The following is a 23,906-nucleotide window of genomic DNA, read 5'->3' as shown; positions in this document are numbered from 1 at the left end:
CTCTCCTCTCCTCTCCTCTCCTCTCCTCTCCTCTCCTAATTGTCATTATCATAGTTTCACATTTGGGTTTCCAGTTCAGATTTGTTTGGACATATTTCAAGTATTTTGGTTCTCAGGTCAGACTGGCAGAAGATTGGCCACTGAGCTGAAGTCATCTCAAAACATAAAACAATGCACAGAAATTACTTTAATCCTGATTTCAATATGTTTTGATTGCTCGGCCGGCTTGATTTTGTATTCCTGGTCTAACTAGACTGAAAAACTGTCCTGGTATTTGTTGATGGAATGAGGTTGGGTCATATCACAACCTAGTGTAGATTCATACAGCAGCACATTTTTTCACAGATATCGCAATCAGCTGCAGCATTTAGCAACATTTGTAATATGGACCAAAGACAGAGAGAGCAAGAGACAGACAGGATCAATAGATAGATAGATAGATAGATAGATAGATAGATAGATCAAAACAACACTTACCATTGTGGTTAGCCATTGCAGCCTAAGTAATAATCCTTGTCTGATTTTCTTCCTCTTCTATAAAATGTTGCGCTGTCCCTTTACGGTGGGTCTGGACGCTCTGAAGTGTCTTCACGCCGTTGTCAGGTTGAAGCCCTTGAAGCTTTCTTAACCCAGTCTCCATCATGACCCTGTATTTATACAACACAAGACAAGCCCCTCCCACCTCTGAAACACACACACACTCACACCTACAGACACCCCCCCCAAAACACTCACACTCACCCATACACTTCACCACCCTCAGTGACCTCTGACATCACATCTGACTCCTACAGTTCCTCTGAAAGTGTGTGTATGTTAGTGTGTGTATGAGTGTGTAAGTATGTCTGCATTATGTGTGTGTGTGTTTGGATGAAGCAACAGTATCTCGGCCCACTTCAATATTTTCCTTCCAGACAAAAGTGAGACTAAAGCCAAACTATTTACTACAGTGTGTGTCAGCTAGCACAAGTGAGTGTGAGTTTGTGTGCATGCGCGCGCATGTGTGTGTGTGTGTGTGGGTGGGTGGGTGAGTGAAAGTGTGAAGTGTGTGTAACTGTCTTTCCCCCTCTCATCCAAGCTCAGACACTGGGGTCTTTGTTATATGGTATGGAGGGCTGGCGGTGGAAGCGGTAGTGTGTGTGTTTACGTGCACACGCATATACATATGTGTGTGTGTGTGTGTGTGTGTGTGTGTGTATGCATGTGCGTGTGTGTGTGTGTATGGTGCATGCTTGTGTGTGTCTGTATGTCAGTGCATCTGTGTGTGTGTGTGTGTGTGTGTATTTAAGTGTAGCAATACTGGGGCAGCCTCTGCTGCCTCACCACTGTTCCAGTAAACAGAGGAGTAACCTCCAGTAACATCCTCTCCTATGGCACATCAGGCTGCCACTAGATTAAATATTGCGATGGTGTGCTAACGTTGTTACAGCTGGTAGAGGGATTTGAACCAGCAACCTTCCCGCAGCATTCCCAGGTCACTAATGTTGTGACCATTCCTCTCCCCTCAGTTACAGATTGAGTATAAGGGAACGGCCAGACAGAAATGGGTGAAACATATGATATTCATATACGGATCTGTCATTTCTGTTCTTTGTCTGATTGGAATGCAAAACGGAGACGTGGCGTTTTTTGAAAAAAGGCAGGTGGATAACCTGTAAACACAGAAGCATGGATCTCGACAAGCGCAAGCTCCTTGCTATTGCCATTCAGATATAGATACAACTACTAGCCAACGAAAATATCATTATAAAGATCACAATTTGATATATAATATAATATATATATGTTATATATGATAGTTATATATGACAGTAGGCAAATGATATAATTTGCCTACTGTCTCTGCCTCTCTAAGGTCCATAGTTCAGTTTTTTTCAGTTTTAAGTCCATAGTTTGGTGTTCTATAGTTTTGTACCATAATAACTAAAGGAGGATTGACCAGTGGTTTTACATCTCACACAAGGTACAACCAGTAGCTTCTCAGAGGAGGATCTTAGAGAGCGAGCTGGGGTGTAAAATGAAAGGCAATGAGATAAGGCAATATTACATAAATGACCTCGGGGTTGACCCTGTCACTGACTCACCAGGCTTAGACCTGACTGGCATCCAGACATTCCAGTCAAACATTAGAAAATAATAATAGAAAGGAAGGATAAATATTGTTATAGAAAGATGGAACAAGTCTATTGAAAGTGTGTCTGTTTTGCTAAGTTAGTTTCAGGTCACAGTGATAACAGAAAGGCTGTTATCATGGTGTGTCCATGTTCTTCTGACAGTTGCAGAGAGGAATCTGGGAATATGACACTAAGAGACAGGGTGTGAACAAAATCTAATCTTTTTTAATAATCTTATTGTCTCATACTGCTTGCCTATGATTGTAGGAATGTAAACATTTATTGCGTGACACACCATCCACGTAAAAATAACAATACATACTCATCTACAGTAGCCTATATGTGAAATGCATATATAAAAACCCTCAACCATCATACCAAAATGGAGAAATTGGGGGTCATGACAAATGTGGTTAATAGTAAGTGAGTCACGTATACTGAAAAGAAAGGTGACAAGTTCAGCATGTCATAGTAAAACTGATCATTATCCTGATTTGAATACACAGCAGGATATGTGTCAATCTACGGAGTTAAGATATGACCTTTTGCCTGTGTGCATGTGCTTGTGTGTTTGTGTGTGTGACGATGTGTGAATATGTGTGTATCCGGCAGTTAGTTAAAAAAGGGAACAGATGTCACAACAGAGAATTCTTAATCATCATGTAGTACTTTCCCCTAAACTTCCTCAGAGTCTTACAGGCTCAGAATCATCTCTGATAGTTGGGTGTGTGCATGCTAATTCTTTAGCACTATGTTAAGTAATCATATGCAATTAGCATTATCCTATCCTAAGTATGAAGATAAACCTTAGAAATCCAAAGTTGGTATTGGTTTTGGTTTTTATTGAATGACCTGAAGTTATGGGAGAATCATAACTTCTGAAAACAAAATCTCAGTCTTATTCATTAGCAAAGTTCATCACAAATCAGCAGTAGGCTATTTAAACATTAGCTGTCTGGCTAACTTTGCTCACTTCAAAGAGTGCATTTTTTGGCAAATTTTGTCTATTTTACCAGTTCCCAAAACAAGCCTGGCAGGTTTAGACACATGTCATTAACATTAACTAATCACCCTGCCTACAGCTGCTACAAGTTCCCATTTTCTCACTTTTAGGATAACGATCCTACGATTAACATGCTAAAGCGTTAGCATGCGTACCAGACAGAGCTTTTTAGGCTAAACTCCCAACAAGTCGGCGTAGTCTTTAACACACTCCTCTGCTCTTTGAAAAATGCCATGCGAGTCAGTGGAGCTTGTTGACAGTCTGTGCGCAGGCCAGTGTGTTTAAAGTGGACCGAGACAAAAAGCAGCCAGTGGTGTGAAGGGACGTCCCGGGTCCCGGTGGACACGTAAGCTCACTGCACAGTGTTACATACCTCAGTGTCCGCAGATAGCTGGTGATGGCAGCTGTATTGTCTGGCTGGGAGCAGAAAACAGGCAGATAATGAGTCTGCTGGCAGATTGATAGCACTGAGAATAAACACACGCACACACACACACACACACACACACACACACACACACACAGTCACAATCAACACAATACAATAAATAGCACAGATGATAAACACAATCAGATGCACACACCCAGTCAAAACACACACACACACACACAGACACAGACACACATTAAATAGCGTAGACGATCGTCACTACTGTGCTAAAATGATGACCTACACTGACACATAAAAGTGTGGCATTGTAGGCTTCACACACACACACACACACACACACACACACTCACTATGGTGTAGACACAGCTACACGCGTAACAACACATGGGCACACAACACAGACTTAACACTTGACACATATGTAAACACCTTCACTCACAGTCATAAAGTGACGTACAGTTGAAACCCCTCACACTGACTGACTCACCTGTAGACACACACATGACTTGGTTCATGTCATTCAATATAGTTCCTTGGTATAAACTCAGTCCTAATGGCGATAGAAGAAGACTTTTGGGAACACAAAGACGCACAAATGAAAGCATCAAGGCACTGGACTGGATTGTACAGAACATCAACTACTGAGAAGCACTGTCAAATATTTACATGTGTTATCCAGAGCAACTTAGAGTGGATGAGGAGGTGGAGGTTCAGCTCACAGACACTTCAACACAAAGCATCAGCTGTTGTGTGACCGTTTTGGAGACAGTCTCTCTAACAACTATTCACCCTGCCGCCCCACTTTGCTCCCACAATTCCTCCTTTGTATACTGGCCAGATTCCCTGCCTGTCACACAGAAACTGGTGGTGAATTCCCCATTGGGAAGGACAGAGGTACATATCTGTCACTGCAAATGGAAGAATTTCTTTTTTTTTTGTTTGATGAATTAAGATGACTAGTTCCAAAAGGCTTGATTAGTGCTTGATTTTTATTACTGTAAGCCTCAATGCCTCAAGGCATTGCATGTTGATTTTGAATTGGAGCAGCTCAGAAGTGCTCTTGCGACCAGAAGGTTTGAATCCCAGACCTGCTGGGAAAATCTCAACAACTACTGCTGAAGGGTCTTTGAACAAGGCACAGAAAAATGTTGAATGTTAAAAAAAAAAATGTTAAGAAAAAAAGTGAAATGGAGTTAATCTAGCAAGTACTTTGAATTAAAACAAACTATGACGACGGGACTGGTGATCAGTCATCAGAGGGAATGACACAGCTGAATATCAATAAATATGACCTTTGGTAAAAAAGGAAAAACAACCCTGGTTAGCTAACTTATGTTTCTGCTGTTTTCTTGCTGTAATGATAATATGATTTCCCAGCAATGACCAGGAGATTTGGCTGCATGTTTCACAATCTGTTTGGTGTGTGACCTGGACCTCATCACCAGTATACCAGTGTATTTCCATTATGATATGATAGTTTTACAGAAATGCTAAATATGTCAATGCTTAAAATCAGCATCAATCAAGCACTGTACATCTTTTACATGTGTTGTGATTCTTACATCCCATGTGTGCTGTGCTTGCTTTATGCATGTGTGCTGACCTTGGCAGTAGAAATGCTCCCTGTTACACACACACATTACACACACATTACTGATCGACCCGTGAAGTAAGGCAGAAGACCTCGGAGGGTAAATATGTGCTTTAGTGACAGTGCATCTGCCTGCCTGGAAAACAGGTTTTCTACCAGTGTGATGCTGAGTTGTGGAATGCCGGGATAGTCATGTTTCGGGAAAACGGGGTGTCTGTCTGACCTCAGCCTCCTGACGACCCCCCCCCCCCCCCCCTCCTGCTGCTCACACCACACTGTTAATACAGTGACACACTGCAGGGCAGGGACTGAGAGCAGCAGCCACTTCACTGCACTTTCACAGAGTAAAGACATTCAATTCTGTCTTTCTGCATGGGCCCTTGAGACACACACACATACATGCATACATGCACAGTATATACATCAATTTAAGCAATAACATACAAGAGGGATACAAGAGGGAGTGCGATTTTTACAGTAGCATCAAACATGAAGCAAAGATACATTCCCTGTTCCATGTCAATATATACATTTTTTTTTACATACATGTAAAAAAAAATATTTGACATCATTTTCTATATTTTGTCATTTTTTTAAATATCAATATCATCCTTTTTTTTTCTTTTTGGAAAAAGGTGTATTTTTAGTGGCTATTTTTAATGGTGTACCAGTAGGCTTACATAAAAATTTAAACCAATAATGTAATTGCAGATTTTTTTATATTGTGGATACTTTTGAATGATGCCTCCCCACATTATGCCCAGCCCCAACATTCTGTTTCAACTGGTAGTATGTACAGAAACAAGAAGCTCTCAAAATGCTACTTCACTGTGACTGTGATCTTTTCATTCTGGCCCCCTTCACCACCAACAGAAAATTTGTTCCCTTGGACGACACTTGTGTGACCTTTGACCCAGCAACAAAAAAGAAGCCACACCATGGAATTATTTTGTAACAAAAAAAAACACCAACATAATCTGTTAGAGGACGTGTCCTGTCACACATTTCATTTGTAAAGTGTGTCACCACCTATTATCATGTCATCATCATTAGCTCTTTTCTGATATGTAGTCAGCTGTTGCACTTCCAGTGGTTTCTCTGCACTTACAGACAACTTGTTGCTGCTGTTGCATGAAGTCCTTGTTATTCCATTTTTATTTTTTAATTATAATGAAAGTTTACATGGTGTTTGGAGTTCTGAATAAGTTTTGTGACCCATATCAAACTCAAAATGCAAAAAGGCAGTGGGAAAATTCATCATTTTTTAATCAATTTCTGAAAAGCTGGCTATTTGGAGGTATAACATTTTGTTACTGGAGAGCAGTGATATGTGATCTATATGTTGGACTCTAGGTTTTACATGTTTAGATTTGCAGCTCTAGCGGTCAAGGCAACATCAAGCAAAATCATGTATAGCTTGGGATTGCTCAATTTTTTTCTATACTGGTCTGTGGTTTATGCCCCTCATTGTAGCGTGGACTTCAAATAGTACAGGTCAGCAGTGGGGGGATTTATTGTAAAAAGTATAATGTGGAAAGGAACATGCCATCTGTGTTGGGATGTAATTAAAACGTTTTGTATTTTGGTTTCCATTTCCAGCAACAAACACGAAAAGACAAGCAGCAAACAAAACTCGTTATCTAAATTGACGAGACAGCAGGATAAGAAAGTATTTCAGATCCCATGTCACCTTTCAGTGTGTGTGTGTGTGTGTGTGTGTGTGTGGTCTGCCTCTACAATGGTCTACTGAGCATGTACAGTATATACAAAAGGTTTTATGGTCTGAGATTTAATATCAATAATCCTAGCACAGAGGTGAGAGCCAGGGGAAACTGTAACTCTTCCTCGGACCACAGCATGCCGGGAATAGACCAATAAATATTGGGTTTTTTGTATCTTCTCCCTGTAAGCATGAGAAGGAATTTTGGCCCACCTACTGAAATTCAGTCTCACGCTCAATGAGCCCAATCCAGGGCAAAGCCATGTGGCCAAAATATCACAGGATCTCATGGTATTTGCTTTTTTCCCAAATATAAATTTCAGGTTATAAAAATGAAGAGAGCAAAAAGATGTCCGTGTTGAATATTTTTACTTTAAGGAATATTCACTATGAGCACGTTTTGTTAATAAATACATTTCAGTCTTTTGCATCAATTGGCCTCTTTCTGATTTTTTTTTTTCATTTTTGCGAGTTTCTGTTGCTTCACCAAGGTTATAAAAATGTACATGACCCCAGAATACCAACCATTCAGATCAAATAGGCTTCTCCTCCATATTGCCCTTGGTGTGGATCCCATCTGGTGTACATTAAAATGTAGCAACCAACCATATAGCTGTTTCCCACTGTCATCTGTTGAGACATTTGGACAACAGTAACAGACACATAGACAAGCAAAACACATGCACAGAGAGTATTGATTATTCATCTCAGTGGCTGATCTTGAAATCTATAATTAATTGCTTTTGCTTCAGTGAATCACCAATCACCTACAGTATGTGAGACAGGGCAAACACACCTCAGATCCACTCTCCCTCTACTCTTTTCTCTCCCCATACAAATGACTCTCATCTCCAAACACCCATCAGTTAAACCCCAAAAGTGTGCAGATGATAACACCCTGAGAGCCCTAATCTCCAAGAGTAACTTAATCTGCTGAAGAGATGGTGCAACCACATTGACCTGGAACTGAACTCCCTCAAACCCAATGCAATGATATAGGAAGCAGCCACCGCCACTCCCTCCCCTTGACATCAATGGCTCAAAAACCATCAGAGTTGAGTCATTCAAATTCCTGCAAACGATCATTTCCCAAGACAACAATGGGGAGGAGAACGTCAACATGTGACCCAGAAGGCCCAGCAGCAGGTTCACGTCCTCCAGCAACAACAATTTCATCCTCTGTAGGGCAGCGCTGGTTCAGTTCCACAGAGCCATAACAGAATCAAGCTTAACCTTCTGCATGAGTCCGATCCGAGGGCAAACTGCAGGTCATCAGCAGCGGTCAGAGAAAGTCAGTGACTCTCCCTGAATCTTCATCGAGGTCCTGCATGACTCCATAGCAATAAAACATGCAGATCTGCTGCTGATCTCACCCAACGTGGTCACCAGTAGTTCCAACAAATTCCATCTGTTAAATAGTATCAGTCAATCATGAGCAAATCATGACATCACCAGACCAGTTTCCTCCCCTGTGCTGTGACCGTCTCTAGCTGGCCACCAGCCCGAAAACCTCGGTAGGCTACATACAGAGACAGACCTCACCCATCAGTCATGTCTTTACATTTTCCTGCTCATGTTTTCCCAGTGCCTATATCTGTGTTAATGCAATTTGTGGATATTGTAATGATGTCAGTTGTATTGTGCATTATGTTGGATAGGGTACATTGTGACATTCGCTCTGAACTGCTTGGATGCTTTTATTTTGCTCTGTGCTATTGACGGTTCAATATACTTTTGGGTTTTAATAAGTTTAAGTGTCCATGTGTGTATTAAATACAGTTGGGATTTTACATTACATGTTAAATACATTAGGGATTTGGAATGGAAATCTGCCTTTATCGTTTCCACACATGCTGAAACTATCACAAATTTCACAGAAGTTCGTAATTTAGCCACAAAAATAGCCAAAATAACCAGGATGGATGTTTGTAAAGTGTAAGTAATATTTTGAGTAGGTGCCAGTTTTGAACGCATTCATGTTTTTGGTTTTGACCATAGACTGTAGGTTTTGGTTTTGACCGGTCACTGTAGTCTGGATTTCCGAGCTACACCAGCAGAGGGCGCAAGAGAGCTGTGTTTGAAAACCGGGCCACTGCTGCGGTTCTGCTCAGACACAAATAACGGTTTTTTCAGTAAATACAAATCCACTGATCTTCAACAAACTGTGGGGACACAACTGAACCATGTACATCATCGGTGGTTTATGAATAAAAGCCAATGTTTCTTTTTACTGTTTCCACGTCAGGATGGCCGAGCGGTCTAAGGCGCTGCGTTCAGGTCGCAGTCTCCTCTGGAGGCGTGGGTTCGAATCCCACTTCTGACAAACACTTTTCACACTTCTTTTGACAAAAGGCAGGGAGCGGAAGAAAGACGGTAGAGATTCACTGCGACCGTCCTAACCGATAGAAATACATCCTATGATAGCAGGCACATGTCTGCCCGTGTCAAAGCGCTACTGGCTTGTACACATTTATTTCAACAATTTGACAGTTGACATCCCCTCCCACACACACACACACACACACACACACACACACACGCACGCACGCACGCACACATATTATGCGAGTTCTTCACCCCAAATAATGTAACTAATTGATCCACCAGATAATTGGCATTACCTTACATACCTATCTTGTAAACCTGTATGGTTTGAGTTGATTTCCCCCCCTAAATAAACAAACAAACCAGTAATCAGTAATACATACACAGAGATAAACAGACATATATTAAAACATACATAAAATAATAAAAACCATGTACTATGTGTCCACCCAATGCATGCTGGGATAGGCTCCCACCCTCCCTTGACCCTGAATAGGGTTAGGGAATGAATGAATGTGTACAAGTAGCCTATTGCATTGTTGTTTCTTATGATAATATAGAATAATATTGACTATATTTATCTATTTGTAAAGTTGCAAAGTGGCATAAGTCACGTCAGAACAAAATGATGCGACAAAGTAAAACACAAGGACACAAAACAAAACACAAGACACAAAATAAGATGGAAAGACATAACAGGCCCTACTTTATCCTACCAAGCTGGGCCTGGCCTACCTGGCACCACCAACCTTAGACCCTCAACAAGGAAAAACTCTCAAGAAAAACCTTATAAGGAAAAAAAGGGTTGGGACAAACAGTAAAATGTACAATAACATAATACATACAATAACGACAAAGAGAAACATGATGAGGATGAAAGACGGGACTCAGGTCAGTGCTGCCAGGTGAAGTCACTGTGTGTGTCAGGTGCCTGAAAGAGAAGAAAGACATAAAAATGAGATCAAAATAAGGAGGGCCCGATGATCTCAGGTTGCACTCTGGCTCATTTTGGTTAACATTATACAGGGTTGCTGTTTCTTGACTTAATCCAAGAGGTGGTGGTTAGGTGGTGTAGAAATGCAGGAAATTTGTTGAGTTATTTGAGTTCTGAGATTAATCTCATAATTCTGAGGAGAAAAGTTTAAAGTCTGACTTTTTTCTCAGAATTCTGACTTTAGACCCAGAATTCCGAGATTAACCTCAGAACTCAAATAAATTGTTTACATGTGGCCCTAATCCTGTTCCGCAACTATCCGCTGCCCCAGAAGAAAGAGTTTTTTCCAGATTATTTTCCTCTGGCTAATCTTGTTACACACCTTGACATCTTCAATTTTTTGGCTAACTGTTTACTCCCTTCATGTGCCCAGAGGCACAGGAGGAACCCTCTGGTCTGTCCTGTCAGCGTTAAACGCTGTAACTATGCCAGTGGAGAAAGCTCCCTCCCTCCCTCATGTTAATGTGTCACATAATGTGAGTGGTTCCCATAGTCTCTCTCTCTCCCTTCATTTTGTCTCTTACCTCTACTTTTAATTGTTTACTCTCCTAGATAATTTGTCCTCCTCTTTTCCCCCTTCCATTCATCCTTCTCTGTCTTTCTGCCTCCCTCCCTCCTCCCAGTTTTCAAACAGGTGTTAATTCATGTTGATGTGTCGCTCAGGTGAGAGGCGGGTTGGGCCTCTGGGAGCCATATGGGAGGTGCCTGAGAGAAATAGAGATGGTAGGAGAGAGAGAGAGAGAGAGAGAGAGAGAGAGAGAGAGAGAGAGAGAGAGAGCAAAATAGATAGAGAGAGCATGACAAACACTCTGCGGGAGATAGAGTGAGGGAGAGAGAGAGGGAGAGAGAGAGAGAGAGAGAGAGAGAGAGAGAGAGAGAGAGAGACACACACACCCCACCACCATTAGGCACCTGTTAGTTGAGGTGGAGATTAGTGACTGCTAGATATCTGGACCTGGAACTCTCTCTCTGGAGCAAGGACAGACTACTGCTGGACTGTTTTTCTAACCGTTGACAGTGTGTACTTGTGTGTAATATTGCTGAGACACGTTTTTTTATCAGCTTCTTAGGAAATAATTGTGTTTTGGACTTTACTGAAGTTCTTGAAACATTCAGTCTGGCAGACCAAGTCAATGGTCACTGAATACCTCACCTTAGGTAATACCTCAGGTACATAAACTACTTGATTACTGCTATTTCTACAAAGAGGGAGCAGAGCCAGCGGCCCACGTTTCTGCGAGGAGTGAAAGACAACCAAACTCTCTTTGAGGAGGCGAACTTGCTCAGTTCGGTCACTGACTTTATTCACAGAGTGCATCACCTCCACAAGGGGTTTGACGTTGCTTTAGCTGGTGCAGCCGGTTCCAGGACAGCCGTGCGATCATGGCAGACTTCCCGTCCAAGGTGACCACGGAGACGAGCCCGCCCCAGGCCCAGGCCTCTCAGCAGGGGGGCAACAGCCTTCGAGGGCTGGCTGCTAGCGCATCCGCCGGGATGGACATGTCCTTTATCAAGAGCATCCCCGCCGTGCTCATGATCAGCGAATCAGTGAGTGGCTGCGTTTGGAGAGAAAGAGTGTCAATATATTCAGCACAGTTCTGTTCTGTTGTACTCTGTTCTGTTCAGTACTGTTCTGTTCTATTCAGTACAATTCTGTTCTTTTATGCTCGGTTCTCTTCTGTCCAGTACAGTTTTGTTCTTTTGTATACTCTGTTCTCTCCTGTCCTGTCCTGTCCTGTCCTGTTCTGTTCTGTTCTGTTCTGGTCTGGTCTGGTCTGGTCTGTTTTGTTCTGTTCTGTTCTGTTCTGGTCTGGTCTGGTCTGGTCTGTTCTGTTCTGTTCTGGTCTGTTCTATTCTGTTTTGGTCTGTTCTGTTCTGTTCTGGTCTGGTCTGGTCTGGTCTGTTCTGTTCTGTTCTGTTCTGTTCTGGTCTGGTCTGTTCTGTTCTGTTCTGTTCTGTTCTGTTCTGTTCTGGTCTGGTCTGGTCTGGTCTGGTCTGGTCTGTTCTGTTCTGTTCTGTTCTGTTTTGGTCTGGTCTGCTCTGTTCTATGTTACTCTATTCAGTACAGTTCTGTCCAAACTCCCTTGAGTTTGTCTTTTTTTTACTTCCCACACTATAGCAGCACTAGTCTAAAAAAGTTGAAGAACCCCAGTGTGGAGAGGAGTTATACCTAATTACTGAAGATGAGTTGAAGATAAACTACACTAAGTGCTAAACTCCAACTTTCCAATAAAGCTGCATGTGCGCTCTTTATCTTGTGCCACAGGGATTTGAATGCATGTAAACAAGCTTCAGTTGCTGCATTGTAAATGTCACTGGCTATCAGCAACAAAACTGATTATCATTGGTCAAGGCCTTTCCTATTTTGCTGTGCTGTGTGTGTGCACTTTTATAGTAATACCCCTTCTTGCTTTTTTCAGATGTCAGGTCAGTTCAGGGGCTGGTGTAGTTGAGAACTTTCTAGTTAAAAGTTTATAGACAATTACATTCATAAGGATTTCTATTTATGTACATAAGACTTGTCTATAAATGAGGCACCAGCAGAGGTGCGTCATGTTTGCTCTCCCTGTTCCTCAGCAGAACGTGTTTTGAGACTGAGGCGGGGACAGGCAGAATCAAGATAGCAGTACTGCGCCTCAGCTTCGATCTCATTAACCCTTCCAGTCAGGATGTATTTGCACGAGACTCTGTCCCGTTGCAGACGAGAGCATGTGACTGGCCTGCTAACCGACAGGTAGATCTTTGTCCCCTGGAGGCCCTCGTCTCCTGCTGTCACACCCCTCTCAGGCATCCCATTAATTACAACCACTCAGCCTCCATGCACAAAGGCTTTTACAATGAGACTACTGACCACGTTAAAGTTAATGTTCATACTGTATAGTATCTGACGGTTGAACATTTCTCACTTCCCCATGCTTTATGAGTCACAAGCTTTGTCGGCTCTTGATGGTCTAGGTCTACAGACAAAACTGTGGCCAGCATTGATTTGGAATAAGGCTTGGTTTGTAGATACCATGTCCTGCACACCTGTGTCTGATGAGCCCCTTAAAAAGGCAGCAACCTCCCCTCTATAAATATATATAGTTACTCTGTGGTCAACTGTCCCTCACTGATAGACAAGTTGAGTAGCTGTAGTAGTGTGAGCAAAGAGTTGTGTCCAATTAAATACAGACATTAGAGAACAATAATTGACTTTATCTTTGAAGTGATCTTTTAAGATGCAGTAAAATTGTTTCCATTGATCAAAGTGTCTGGAATGTCACAGGTTCGCTCTATCTTGATGACATGTGTTTAGGCACTAGTTACAGATAGTTTTAAACAAAGATAAGGTTTAGTGTTGCACTAAAGCCATTAGAATTATTTGAGTTGGACCTGACTCAACTGTATGAGTAAATATCAGGAGGGGCTATAGCCTTGATTTGGGAGGATTTGAATCGCCGAATTAGCGAGGACAATCTCAGAGGGGAAAGTGAAGGAGCAACACTCTCCTCTCCCTCAGTCGCTACCATCAATCTGCCCTTGGTGTGAATGTGTGTACCTGTATGAATATAAAGCAGGGTGTTGCTGGAAAACATCTGTGCTCAGAAAACCTTCCTTGGATAAAATAAAGGTTAATAAAAGATACAGTGTTTCCCCTGTGATTCTCATAGCAGTGGTAGATGTGGCTTGATGTCCATATATATTTCAGTACCAGCTTTGGTTACTGTGATGGGTGAAGTGCTAAAAGTGTTCTTGATCGACTACTTTGCATTGTATTGTCAAATTTAGTCATAAATTCGTCATATTCTAGGTTAGGTCATGGTGTTTCTAATATTGTTTTGATTTGATATTGATGTGAGTTAATACAGGAGAAGCACTGGTGAAATATATACTGAGTGTGTGTGTGAGGATGCTCCACCTGTTTGACTGTTCATACAATACCGACTTTAAGCTAGCCTGGGGCAGGTTTCGATGAGAGTAGTCTGTCTGCTTTCTTTGTTTTCAACTTTCACTCATTTCCTTTCAACTTTCACTCATTAATTAGTAAAGGAAATTAAATTACAGCTCCTTCAGTCATTTCCATAATGACGCTGTAATTGTATAGTAACAAAATATAATAACAAATGATGAGTTGGGAAAGCTGGACAGCAGGCACCGGCTTTCTCTCTATTTGAAACAATGCATTGGTATCATGATGTAACCAAATCCAACAATCTAACCAGTACATTTTCAGTTAAGGCCGGGTGAATTACAGGTCCACAGGTAGCAGTAGAACCAGCTATGGCAAAATAGAAACATATTGTCAATGTCTAAGTGTACTGTAATTATAGTAAGAATATGAATTTCAGTGTATTTTGTAATAAAAATAACAGTAGCTGTGGTACAAAAGGTGTTAAGCTTCCTGAATCTCTGTGAGAAAAGGCGTGACGCTCTCAGTGTTCCACAGGACAAATTTATTTAGGTAAAAACATGACATTTTCTTCTTATGACCTTCCTGCTTCTGCTCAGGAAAGAGACTTTTCCTGGATTTCCCTTCCATGATTCTTCTAATAGAGCAGCGATGTATGGATAGTTAGTAGCCTGTGTGTGTGTGTCTGTGTGTGTGCGTGTGTGTGTGTGTGTGTGTGTGTGTGTGTGTCTGTGTTCATACCTGTATCTGAGAGGAAGGTGAGGGAACAGTGAGAAATTTCCCGGAAGGATTATTGATATGAAAATCATTTGTCCTGATCCCTAAATGCCAGCTTATGCAACATCAAGAATTTGACTGAGCCTCTGTTTAGTAGTGTCAAAGACTCTCTCTCGCTCTCTCTCTCTGTGTGTGTGTGTGTGTGTGTGTCACTGCATGGTGACATCAGATTCCATTATCCCTACGCATACTCTGGCAACAAAAACATAGAAAGGGGAGAGGCAGACACTTTTACTAGAGAATTATTATTTGAAGTATTCAAACCAAACTGTACCTACTTTCTACTCGAGCGCATTCATCTAACATCTGCAGTTAGTATTGCATTTGAAGAAGAGGAGAATAGTATGCAGAAGAGTTGTATTAGGCTTTCCTGCCTCTCTATGTGACTACCGACCCTTTCAATTTTACCTAAAGTGCTTAATGCACTTTAGATGGGAGATAAATAGAAGAGGCCCAATAAAGTGATGGGATATTTGTACAGAGCGTAACTCTAGCCAATCTCCTGTTTCACGACATCCAGTCCCTCATCCAATATTAATAAATAATATGCGCCCAGCAGACTGTGTGTTATAAAATGCATCCAGAAACAGCTTGAAAATATTGGAGCTGCTTAAGGTGTGCTTGAAGTTGCCTCAAAAATGGGCGGTGAAAATATAAAGTGCTCCGCATCAAACATATATGACATCTGTTTGGTCCTTAATAAACCTTCATTAACTGTCTCCCTTAACAAGATGATCTCACTATTGATTCCCTACTGTTCTCTCACTTATCAAACTGGAGTCCAAGCCATAATGTGTCTCTGTTTCGTGATGCTTAACATAGAAAAGCTTGGGAGCCACTGTCCAGAGAGCTTGATGAAGAGAAGGGGCATGAGTCAATACATGGCTGTAGATGATAGTAACAGTTAATAGTTCACTTTGTTACTCTGTAAAACTGGGTTATAATCGCAGTGTCCCTCTTGTGCAGAATGGAGTTCGTTGTTAAGATGGGTGCCTTGTAAAGGTCAACCTTTGAGCGCCTCCCTACTGTGTGTGTGTGTGTGTGTGTGTGTGTGTGTGTGTGTGTGTCATGTGTGTATAAATTGAAACATAATCTCTGCATACATAATAGACCATCCTATCATATCAAGTGAGAGAGAAAGAGAGAGAGAGGGAGTGTGAGAAATTAAAAAGCCACATCAACATCCTCTTCGTAACAGGAAGCAAGGGTTTATGGGAAATGTAGTCTTGATTTTGAGAAACACCGGCACTAACAATAGCACTGGCTGGAGAATAACGCCATTTGACGATCATACAGTATATTGATATGTAAAAATGCTACACCCAGCATCTTTAACTCTCTGTCCCACCTCATCCCTCTCTCTCTCTCTCTCACTGTCTTCTTCAGTAGGACAAATAATATACCATAATATAATATATATATATATATATATAATATAATATATATAACCTCCTTGTCTCTCCAGGTCCTGGGGCTGCTCCACTGGGCGTTGATAGCCAGCGCCTACTACGCAGCGGTGCCGGCGTACGGCTGGGTGATGTTTGTGGCCGTAACACTGTGGATCCTCACCACCATCCTCTTCTTCATGATCCTCTACAATGTCCAGAGGAAACTCCCCTCTGTCCCCTGGACCCTGACGGTGAGTGTGTGTGTGTGTGTGTGTGTGTGTATGTGTGTGTGTGTTTGACTTTACTTCCAGTGTCTCCACATCCAAAACAGTGAGGGTTTTTTTGGATATCTAAGGGTTACTTAGCTAAAAAAATTGCTGTTTTTTCTGTAGAGAGAATTATTTAAAATCTCAATTATAGGTTTCAAACCGTTATTTGACCTCTAACCTTTAGGCCAACATGTATCAAATGTGCTTTTATTTTGCATGCTTTAAGGTTTTCAAGTTATTTTATTGCCTTTTATTGCCTTCTGTCACCCTGCACAGTTGATGTTAGCTGTATCCCAGCAGGCACAATCTGATGGGACACGGTCTCTGTCCTGTCTCCTATAGGGGAAGTTATAAGGCAAAGTATATATGAACAAAAGAGAGCAAAGAGACCAAGAGTAAAGACACGCAAGGAGAGGAGGAAAGGAAACCTGACGACCGATTAAGAGAAAGAGGCAAGGACATAGGGGAAACTAGGAAAGTAGAATTAGGTAAGGGAATAAGGAAACATCCTAAGATAAGGAGGCAAGGGTACAAGGAGACAGAGAGAGGGACTGAGGCAAGGAGATGAGGAGGCAGATTAAGAGAAAGGTGGCAAGGGAATAAAGAAACAGAAAGCGAGAGAATAAAGCAAAGGGACAGAGGAAGGACATGAGGGATGCGACAAGGGAACAAGGGGATAGAAGAAGGCGATGAGGCAAGGAAGCAAAGGGGGAGAGGAAACAAGAGGGAGTGCCAGGAAGGAAAAAGAGGCAGAGACAAAGGTCTGCTATGTTTGTGTTGCTGATGTACTGAAGTCGTCTCCTCCTGTCTGCTAGCTGATGTTGTACAACGCCATCGCCACCGTTCTCTATCTGACCGCCTTCCTGGCCAACGCAGCATCTGTCCACCCGTACCGCCTCACCCACTACTTCTTCTACGGACATATGGCAGCCGCCGCTGTAAGACCGTAACACCTGACACCTCTCACACACACACACACACACACACACACACACACACACACGCAGCTCTGAGTTAAGAATGTGTCAGGGAGAAAGCAGTGGAAAATGAAGCTGAGGTTCTTCTTCTTACACCAGGATATTCTTCACAACCGTTGTGGTCACACACACAAGGAATCAATAAGATGTGCATGCTGCTCTCTGTATTTGCCCGCTACTATTGTCTTATCTTGTCAAATACTGAATGTTAGTCTTTGGCTGATAAGCCTGGCCAGCAGGCAAATCCCTGTGAAGAGAAACAAAACTTGGCCCTCAGCTGGTTTCTGTCACTTTCTAAGGCCGCTACATGTTCCAGTTTCTACAGTGTCTTCCATCCATCCATACATACATCTATCCATCCAGTCCATCCATCCCTTCCTACCCTATCCCTCCCCCCCTCCCTCCCTCCCTCCAATCAATCATTCTCCTTCTAATCTAAAGTTTCTACACTGTGTACATTTTGTAGTTTTCTTCTGTGTCCTCCCTCCCTCCGCTATGACACACTGTGTTTGGCTAGGTGTGTTCCTGATAGGCTGTTTACTTATCAGGCTGTGGCAGGCACACATACCTGGAACATGAAGAATAGATGACAGAGAGAGAGAGAGAGAGAGAGGAGGAGGAGGGCAGGGCTTTCTTACGGGTCACATGTCATGTATTTGCAAGTTTTAAAGTCCAGTTACCTTCGCTGCACGTCTTCCCCTCTCCCTCCCCTCTGCTGCTTCATCAAGCGGATGTTCAATAGAAATGGTCTTTTGAGAGAGAGAGAGAGAGAGAGAGAAAGAGAGAGAGACACACACACACACACACGCACACACAAAGTGTGGCTGTGTCAGGAAATAGAGGCTAGTGGTCTTTTATGGTCTGGTCCACTGACCAGAGTCCACGTTAGTTTACAGGTAGCACATGACCAGATTTCACACTCACACTCATACACACACACACACACACACACACACAGCCCTTGCCCCTCGCCCTATCACAAAGCCCTATCAGCTGCTTTTTACTGCCTTTAAAAACAGTACAGGCAAGACTTTAGCTAATGGAGGTGCGTTAGTCAACATCATCAGCATCTATCAGAGATATGAACCTATTAGTGGATTAGTGGCAGTCAAATACATCTTTGGTTTGCTGTTGTTTTGTTTGGCTTTAGAAGACCTCAGACCTTTGCTCTGCTTTTTGAGGACCCACAGGAGAAATAATGTGCTCTCTCTCTCCCTCTCCCTCTCTCCCTCTCTGTATACCTGCAGTTCTTCGGGGCGGTGGTGACCGTAGCGTACGGTGCCAGTGCGTACTTCTCCTATTTGGACTGGAAGGGCGATGGAGGGAACGCTGCCACCAGCACAGTGCCTACATAGGAGTCAAACCGCTCCCAGGAATCCTGTTTCCCCTCATGACTCAGGCCCGACCCAACTTGGACTTCAAAGTTTCCATCCAAACACGAAACTGAAAACTGAGAAATACAGCCCCCCCCCCCCCACCATTAAGCACATTATGAATCCATATTCTTATGGTCAGAGTATTACATAATTTAAACTCTAGGTTGACTACTTTGTGAGGTAACTGTGCAGCTATTGATAATCTCATACTACAGTCATGCCAGACTTAAAATGTATTATCATGTCTGTCATAATGAAGTAAAATGCATGTCATTTTATGTGATTATAATCTACAGAGGGTGCATATTATGTTTATCATACACTTGCACTTCAAGTCAAGTGGCCCAGCTCTGGATTACAATGTTAAAATGCTAAACGTCTGATTTGAGCTGCTGAGTGAATCACATTGTGGGTGCCCAGGTTCACAGATATGGATTAAACCATGCCATATTCAAAAGTATTGTAATATTATAAAGGTCTGGATGAGAAATGCCCATCAAAGACAGGATACATCCATGTCTGTGGATCTGACTTACTGTCCATGTTTGGATCACTGGTTTATTATCTATATTCTCTGTCCCAATGTAACATTTTAGATGAGTGGCCATTACACAAGAGCAGGATGAACTAGATGTGAACACAGATTTATACCATCAAATATCTTCAAATAATATCAAATATCAGTCTATAGGCCTTTCAGATGACAGTTTTTACCTGGGTTCACCAGAAAAGTGATAATTGATAATAATCTCCCAATCTACGTAGGCTAAAATATGAATAACTTGTGCTGTTGTATTGCCTGTGTAGTGTAAAATGTTGCCTGTGTAAAACGTTTTGAATAAAAATAGATTATTGAGATGGACCTGAAGTTTCTAGAAAACCAGTAGGTGTTTTTTGCCCTGAATATTCCTGCCCTTGTAATACTGACACCAGTTTACACAGGCACATGCTGTGAGATCTAATCATTAACTATTTGTGACACACATCTGATTGTTTTATGGCAGTCTTATGATATTTCATTCCTCCCTAGTTCAACAGTGATCTAACGATCAGATTTGTGCCACAAATCTGATTTTTCTGTTTCAGTGTGAATGCAGCATTTGTGTGAGTGGACTTGTATCAATGAACCAAAGCACAGAATACAAGAAATTAGCTTACTTCAAACTTGACAACCTGACCAAATACTTTATTTAAAACTTGTCTGGGCTCTATGATGCAAAGTGCAGAAATATCGTCTCATCCTTGCATCCAAGCCCATGAAAAGCATCCTTCAGTCATGTTGGGTCCCGTCAGAACTGAATCCTTTTGCCCATTTGGGATCCCAACCCATAGCTGAAGAAACACTTTTCTGTTAGATTGATATTGAAATGCTGTTTGTTTAGTATTCCTTGTTTACAGCCATTTGCTTTGGTGGTTGTTGCTATTTTAGCTAGTCTCCTGCTGTACTGATGCTGTGACATGCCTGAGTCATGCGTGTTGTCTAAATCTCTTCTGTGATGCCCAGATAAAGGTGTTGCTCTCATAAATTACACATGGCCGTGCAAGAACATATGAAGATTGGCAAGAGTGTCTATTGATAAAGCATGACTGATTAATAGCATGTGTCCTGCAGAAAGGTTTTCTCTAGTTCCTTCTACTGTACAGTCAGGCCAAAAATTTCCACCTCATATACAAACCTTATTTCTGATGCTTAGTCCAAGTCAAACCATTGATAATGAATTGCAAATTGTCAAAAATGCATGGTTGCTGATGCAAAATTGACCAGTTTCTGCAGGACACTGATGACAGGATTCACTAAATGCAGAAACAAATCGACAACTTAGCAGCTGTGTAAAAAATGTGTTTTTCTTTACTGATTTATATGAAACCTCTGCTCGACTCCTGTTGTACTTGCCTTATGAAATAATATTCTTTTGTACCAAGAATGTGAATATTGGTGGAAATGTGTGGTGGGTGCTGGGGCTCAACCATGCACTCTTTCAAATAAAGCCGCTGGTGATTTTAAGGATAGATTTCAACATCTTTATTTGAAAAACGTCTCTATTTACAATCAAATATGACCACAAATATTTACATTACAAAACAGTACCATAAATATACTTCATTAGCAATTACAGCAACTGCTATGTTAAGACAAGTAGAAAACACTTTGTCATACTGAAAAACTATAGACTCTACTTTTAAATTAACTTACACGAATGACACTTACACTCATGCACACACACACACACACACATATATACAATACATCAAATCACATTCATAGGCACAAAACTCGACCCACTGAGTTTACAAACTGACCAAATAATTTAAGACTTTTGATGTCATTTCATAAGAGGGACAGAAGTGCTTCTCTTTGCCGATGGTTAGTTAAGACACAAACATTCAAAGCAAAGAGAGCAGATCAGCGTTTTAGGCAGAACAGGTCAAATTAGCTGAGACAAATCACAACCTCAAATGGTTTTACTTGCTTACTGAAACATTCATTGACGTCAATCACAAAAGGAACTAGGCCGAACTAATCAATGCAAAATCAAAAACTGATAAAATCAAGAATGAATTAAAGGAATCAATGTAAAATCAGGACTAGGCCTCTTCCCACCTCCAAATTCCAGTTTAACAAATGACTTGAAGCAATCATTAACCCAGGTGTGTGTGTGTGTGTGTGTGTGTGTGTGTGTGTGTGTGTGTCACTGCGATCCAGTGGAGCTGACATGTTTGTAGCCAGCAGAGCACAGGGATGTGACCACCAGTCCTTGGCTCAGGTCTAGACCTCTGCCCTCCTTCTCCTACAAACACACAGATTCATGCTCCGATGTTAAGAGTGATATTAAACAAAAACGCATCTTACCTTAAACCCTTAAACACAGCACAGGGAGACTTAATAATGAAATAAGCCTATAGAGAGCAGCTCACAACTAGGGAATGTAGCACCAATGGCCAATATCGCAATTCATTCAAAATTGGTAATATGGAGAAAACCCTATTCAATTAATTCAAAAATAACTTGTCTCAACTCTTGGTATGGATTTTCTTGAACGTGAAATTCTTACATTTATTCTTATAGAGGAACATTTTCCTGACGGGGAAAGTGAATAGGTTCGATTGGGAAACCAGAGGCAGAAAAGTAAAGAGGCCGGCGGACAACTCACCGCTCTGTAATCCAGAAACATCTCCTTGAAAGCCATGAAGTCAGTGAAAGTCAGCAGCATGTCGAAGATGTCGCTTGGCACCTCCTCTTTGTGCTGCCTGAAGAGGGGAGAGACAGACTGAATATTATATTACATTATATTTTAGAGGTACTAGTGTGCCACCTAGTGGCCTACTGTGGAATAATATTTCTTAAGCAACAGGTGCACCAACAGGAAATATAAGCTGATGGGTTTCTTTCCTTCCCACCACTTTGTGTCCCCAATTCAATTAAAGTGACTTAAGTCTTCTAGGAGGGATGGAACACAGCCAGCACAAAATGGCTTCAGGTGAGAGCGAAGGCTAGTCTTACATGAGCAGGTCTATGAAGGCGCTCATGTTGAAGTTCGGGATTCTCTCCATCAGCTGCTGTTCCAGGTGTTTCTCCAGCAGGTCGACCTACAGGAGTCACACACAGCCAACATGAACTTTTTGGCTCACCTGCCAGGGGCTGCTGAACTAAAACAAATTTACCTGCCAAGCACAATTTTTAGATCGGGTTATACAGCTAAACAGCGAGCAACTCACGTATTCGTTGAAGATGGGTGTGTAGCTGAGCTTGTTCTCCTCAGAGTCGTCAAACTCCAGGTAGTGTTTCTCCATGAAGCTCTGCTGAAGCTGCTGGAACTCCTCCTCTATGAGAGGAGAACAGATCAGTCAAACACCACACTTCCTCACCCATTTACTGGAAAAAAAAATGGGCTCAGAATAGGATTTCTCCTCAAGAGGCTTAGGTCCGTGACATTTTAAACATCTTGCTGGCAGGATTTTTTCTAAATAAGCCCCAACTTTCCATGTGTATCAATACATTTTTTTACAATATGAGACAATAGAATTACTCCTTAATGTCACATTGCTCTGAAATTCAGCTTTCACAAATAGTGTGACTTGTAACGCAATACTAATACAAAGAGAAGTCTGACAAAGTATTACCATATTGTATTATAAAAGAACAGTTTGATTACTAATCCTACCCATGATGATGTCCTCGATGCTGCCAACAACAGCATCAAAAGCAGCATCTGCGGCTGATGAACTGGAGGAAGAAACAACAGATAAAGCTCATATCACTTATCGGTCTAATCAATTAAATAGACTAACAATAGCAGAAAGGAATAATGATATTAGTTCTGTACTATAAAGCCACAGCAGCCCTACTGTAAATCCATCTACTGTGGGTCTGCTGGTTGAACACCACGCACAGTACGTGTTGACTCTGCTTTCTCACTCTTACACACATGCTTTCGGTCTGACAGACAGCCAGGCTGCAGAAATACTCATACACAAACACACGCACACATTTTAAACACATACTTAGAGATGGCAAAGTTCTCCTCGTCCATGTCAACCATCTCGACGATGTTATCTCCACAGCCCAAGACGTCTGGTGACAGAGGGGAGGCGACATCTGAACAGTGATGGTTTGGCAAGAAAAGACAGTTAGCAGTTAAACACTTTGTTTAGTTACTTAGTTCAATAAAACAGCCGTATTATCGACTGGTTAACTTCCACGATAAACGTCAACTACTCTGTCACACATACAGTAACGTTAGCTAGCACTGGTCGTTATTTAACGCTAGCTGACTGGCTAACGTTAGCTAAGCTAACACGCATTTTGAAATGAGACACTAACAGTTATATCTTACATTTCCCAAACTGGTGGTGGTATTTCCAAACTCACTTTAGCTGCTCTGGAGTCATTTAAAACATAAATATATACACTTACTTCGCTCCTTGATATCCATGATACTTGAATGATTAATTGTGAACGTGGATGGCAAATGTCGAACGTAGTGTTGTTGCCAAGGAAACGGAGAACAAGTGTGCTCCGTTACGTCTCGTCCGACAGAACAAACTCTGCTCGTTAGTTCCACCAGGAAGGAGCAGGCCAGGAGAAATATAA

At 41.8% G+C, this 23,906-nt stretch overlaps 3 protein-coding genes and 1 non-coding gene across 4 annotated transcripts in view; 2 read left to right on the top strand and 2 right to left on the bottom strand.

Moving 5' to 3' along the window:
- Positions 1-493, bottom strand: part of LOC139916807 (protein-glutamine gamma-glutamyltransferase 2) — a 10,528-nt gene extending 10,035 nt beyond the window's left edge. Inside the window, exon 1 of the mRNA XM_071905806.2 lies at positions 478-493. Within this exon, the coding sequence (XP_071761907.1) occupies positions 478-493 (16 nt within the window). The remainder of the gene's footprint in view (positions 1-477) is intronic.
- An 8,566-nt stretch (positions 494-9,059) lies between these two features.
- trnal-cag (transfer RNA leucine (anticodon CAG)) lies at positions 9,060-9,142 on the top strand. The gene has a single exon. It is a non-coding gene; the product is annotated as a tRNA-Leu (tRNA).
- Positions 9,143-11,483: 2,341 nt separating this feature from the next.
- Positions 11,484-19,682, top strand: pllp (plasmolipin). Its single transcript, XM_071920960.2, has 4 exons — positions 11,484-11,686; positions 16,270-16,443; positions 17,277-17,399; positions 18,686-19,682. Exons 1-4 carry the CDS (start codon positions 11,522-11,524, stop codon positions 18,791-18,793), a joined length of 570 nt encoding a protein of 189 aa, XP_071777061.1. The 5' UTR covers positions 11,484-11,521; the 3' UTR covers positions 18,794-19,682.
- Positions 19,683-20,909: 1,227 nt separating this feature from the next.
- Positions 20,910-23,803, bottom strand: arl2bp (ADP-ribosylation factor-like 2 binding protein). The gene is made up of 7 exons (XM_071920957.2): positions 23,730-23,803; positions 23,318-23,411; positions 22,978-23,039; positions 22,532-22,638; positions 22,317-22,402; positions 21,967-22,063; positions 20,910-21,603 (listed from the first exon to the last, which is right to left on the bottom strand). The coding sequence occupies exons 1-7, from the start codon at positions 23,746-23,748 to the stop codon at positions 21,505-21,507; spliced, it is 564 nt and encodes a 187-aa protein (XP_071777058.1). The 5' UTR covers positions 23,749-23,803; the 3' UTR covers positions 20,910-21,504.
- Positions 23,804-23,906: the final 103 nt, after the last annotated feature.

Source organism: Centroberyx gerrardi, chromosome 4 (assembly GCF_048128805.1).
Source record: "Centroberyx gerrardi isolate f3 chromosome 4, fCenGer3.hap1.cur.20231027, whole genome shotgun sequence".
Taxonomy (NCBI): Eukaryota; Metazoa; Chordata; class Actinopteri; order Beryciformes; family Berycidae; genus Centroberyx; species Centroberyx gerrardi.
This window is presented reverse-complemented; position numbering and strand designations above follow the sequence as displayed.

Excerpts from the sequence above, each read along its gene's own strand:
- pllp (XM_071920960.2), top strand. The coding sequence starts at position 11,522 with ATGGCAGACTTCCCGTCCAAGGTGACCACGGAGACGAGCCCGCCCCAG. Across the intron at positions 11,687-16,269 it reads TGCTCATGATCAGCGAATCA|GTCCTGGGGCTGCTCCACTG; the intron begins GTGAGTGGCTGC and ends TTGTCTCTCCAG. Across the intron at positions 16,444-17,276 it reads CTGTCCCCTGGACCCTGACG|CTGATGTTGTACAACGCCAT; the intron begins GTGAGTGTGTGT and ends CCTGTCTGCTAG.
- arl2bp (XM_071920957.2), bottom strand. Across the intron at positions 23,040-23,317 it reads GAGAACTTTGCCATCTCTAA|TTCATCAGCCGCAGATGCTG; the intron begins GTATGTGTTTAA and ends TTCTTCCTCCAG. Across the intron at positions 22,403-22,531 it reads CACCCATCTTCAACGAATAC|GTCGACCTGCTGGAGAAACA; the intron begins GTGAGTTGCTCG and ends TGACTCCTGTAG.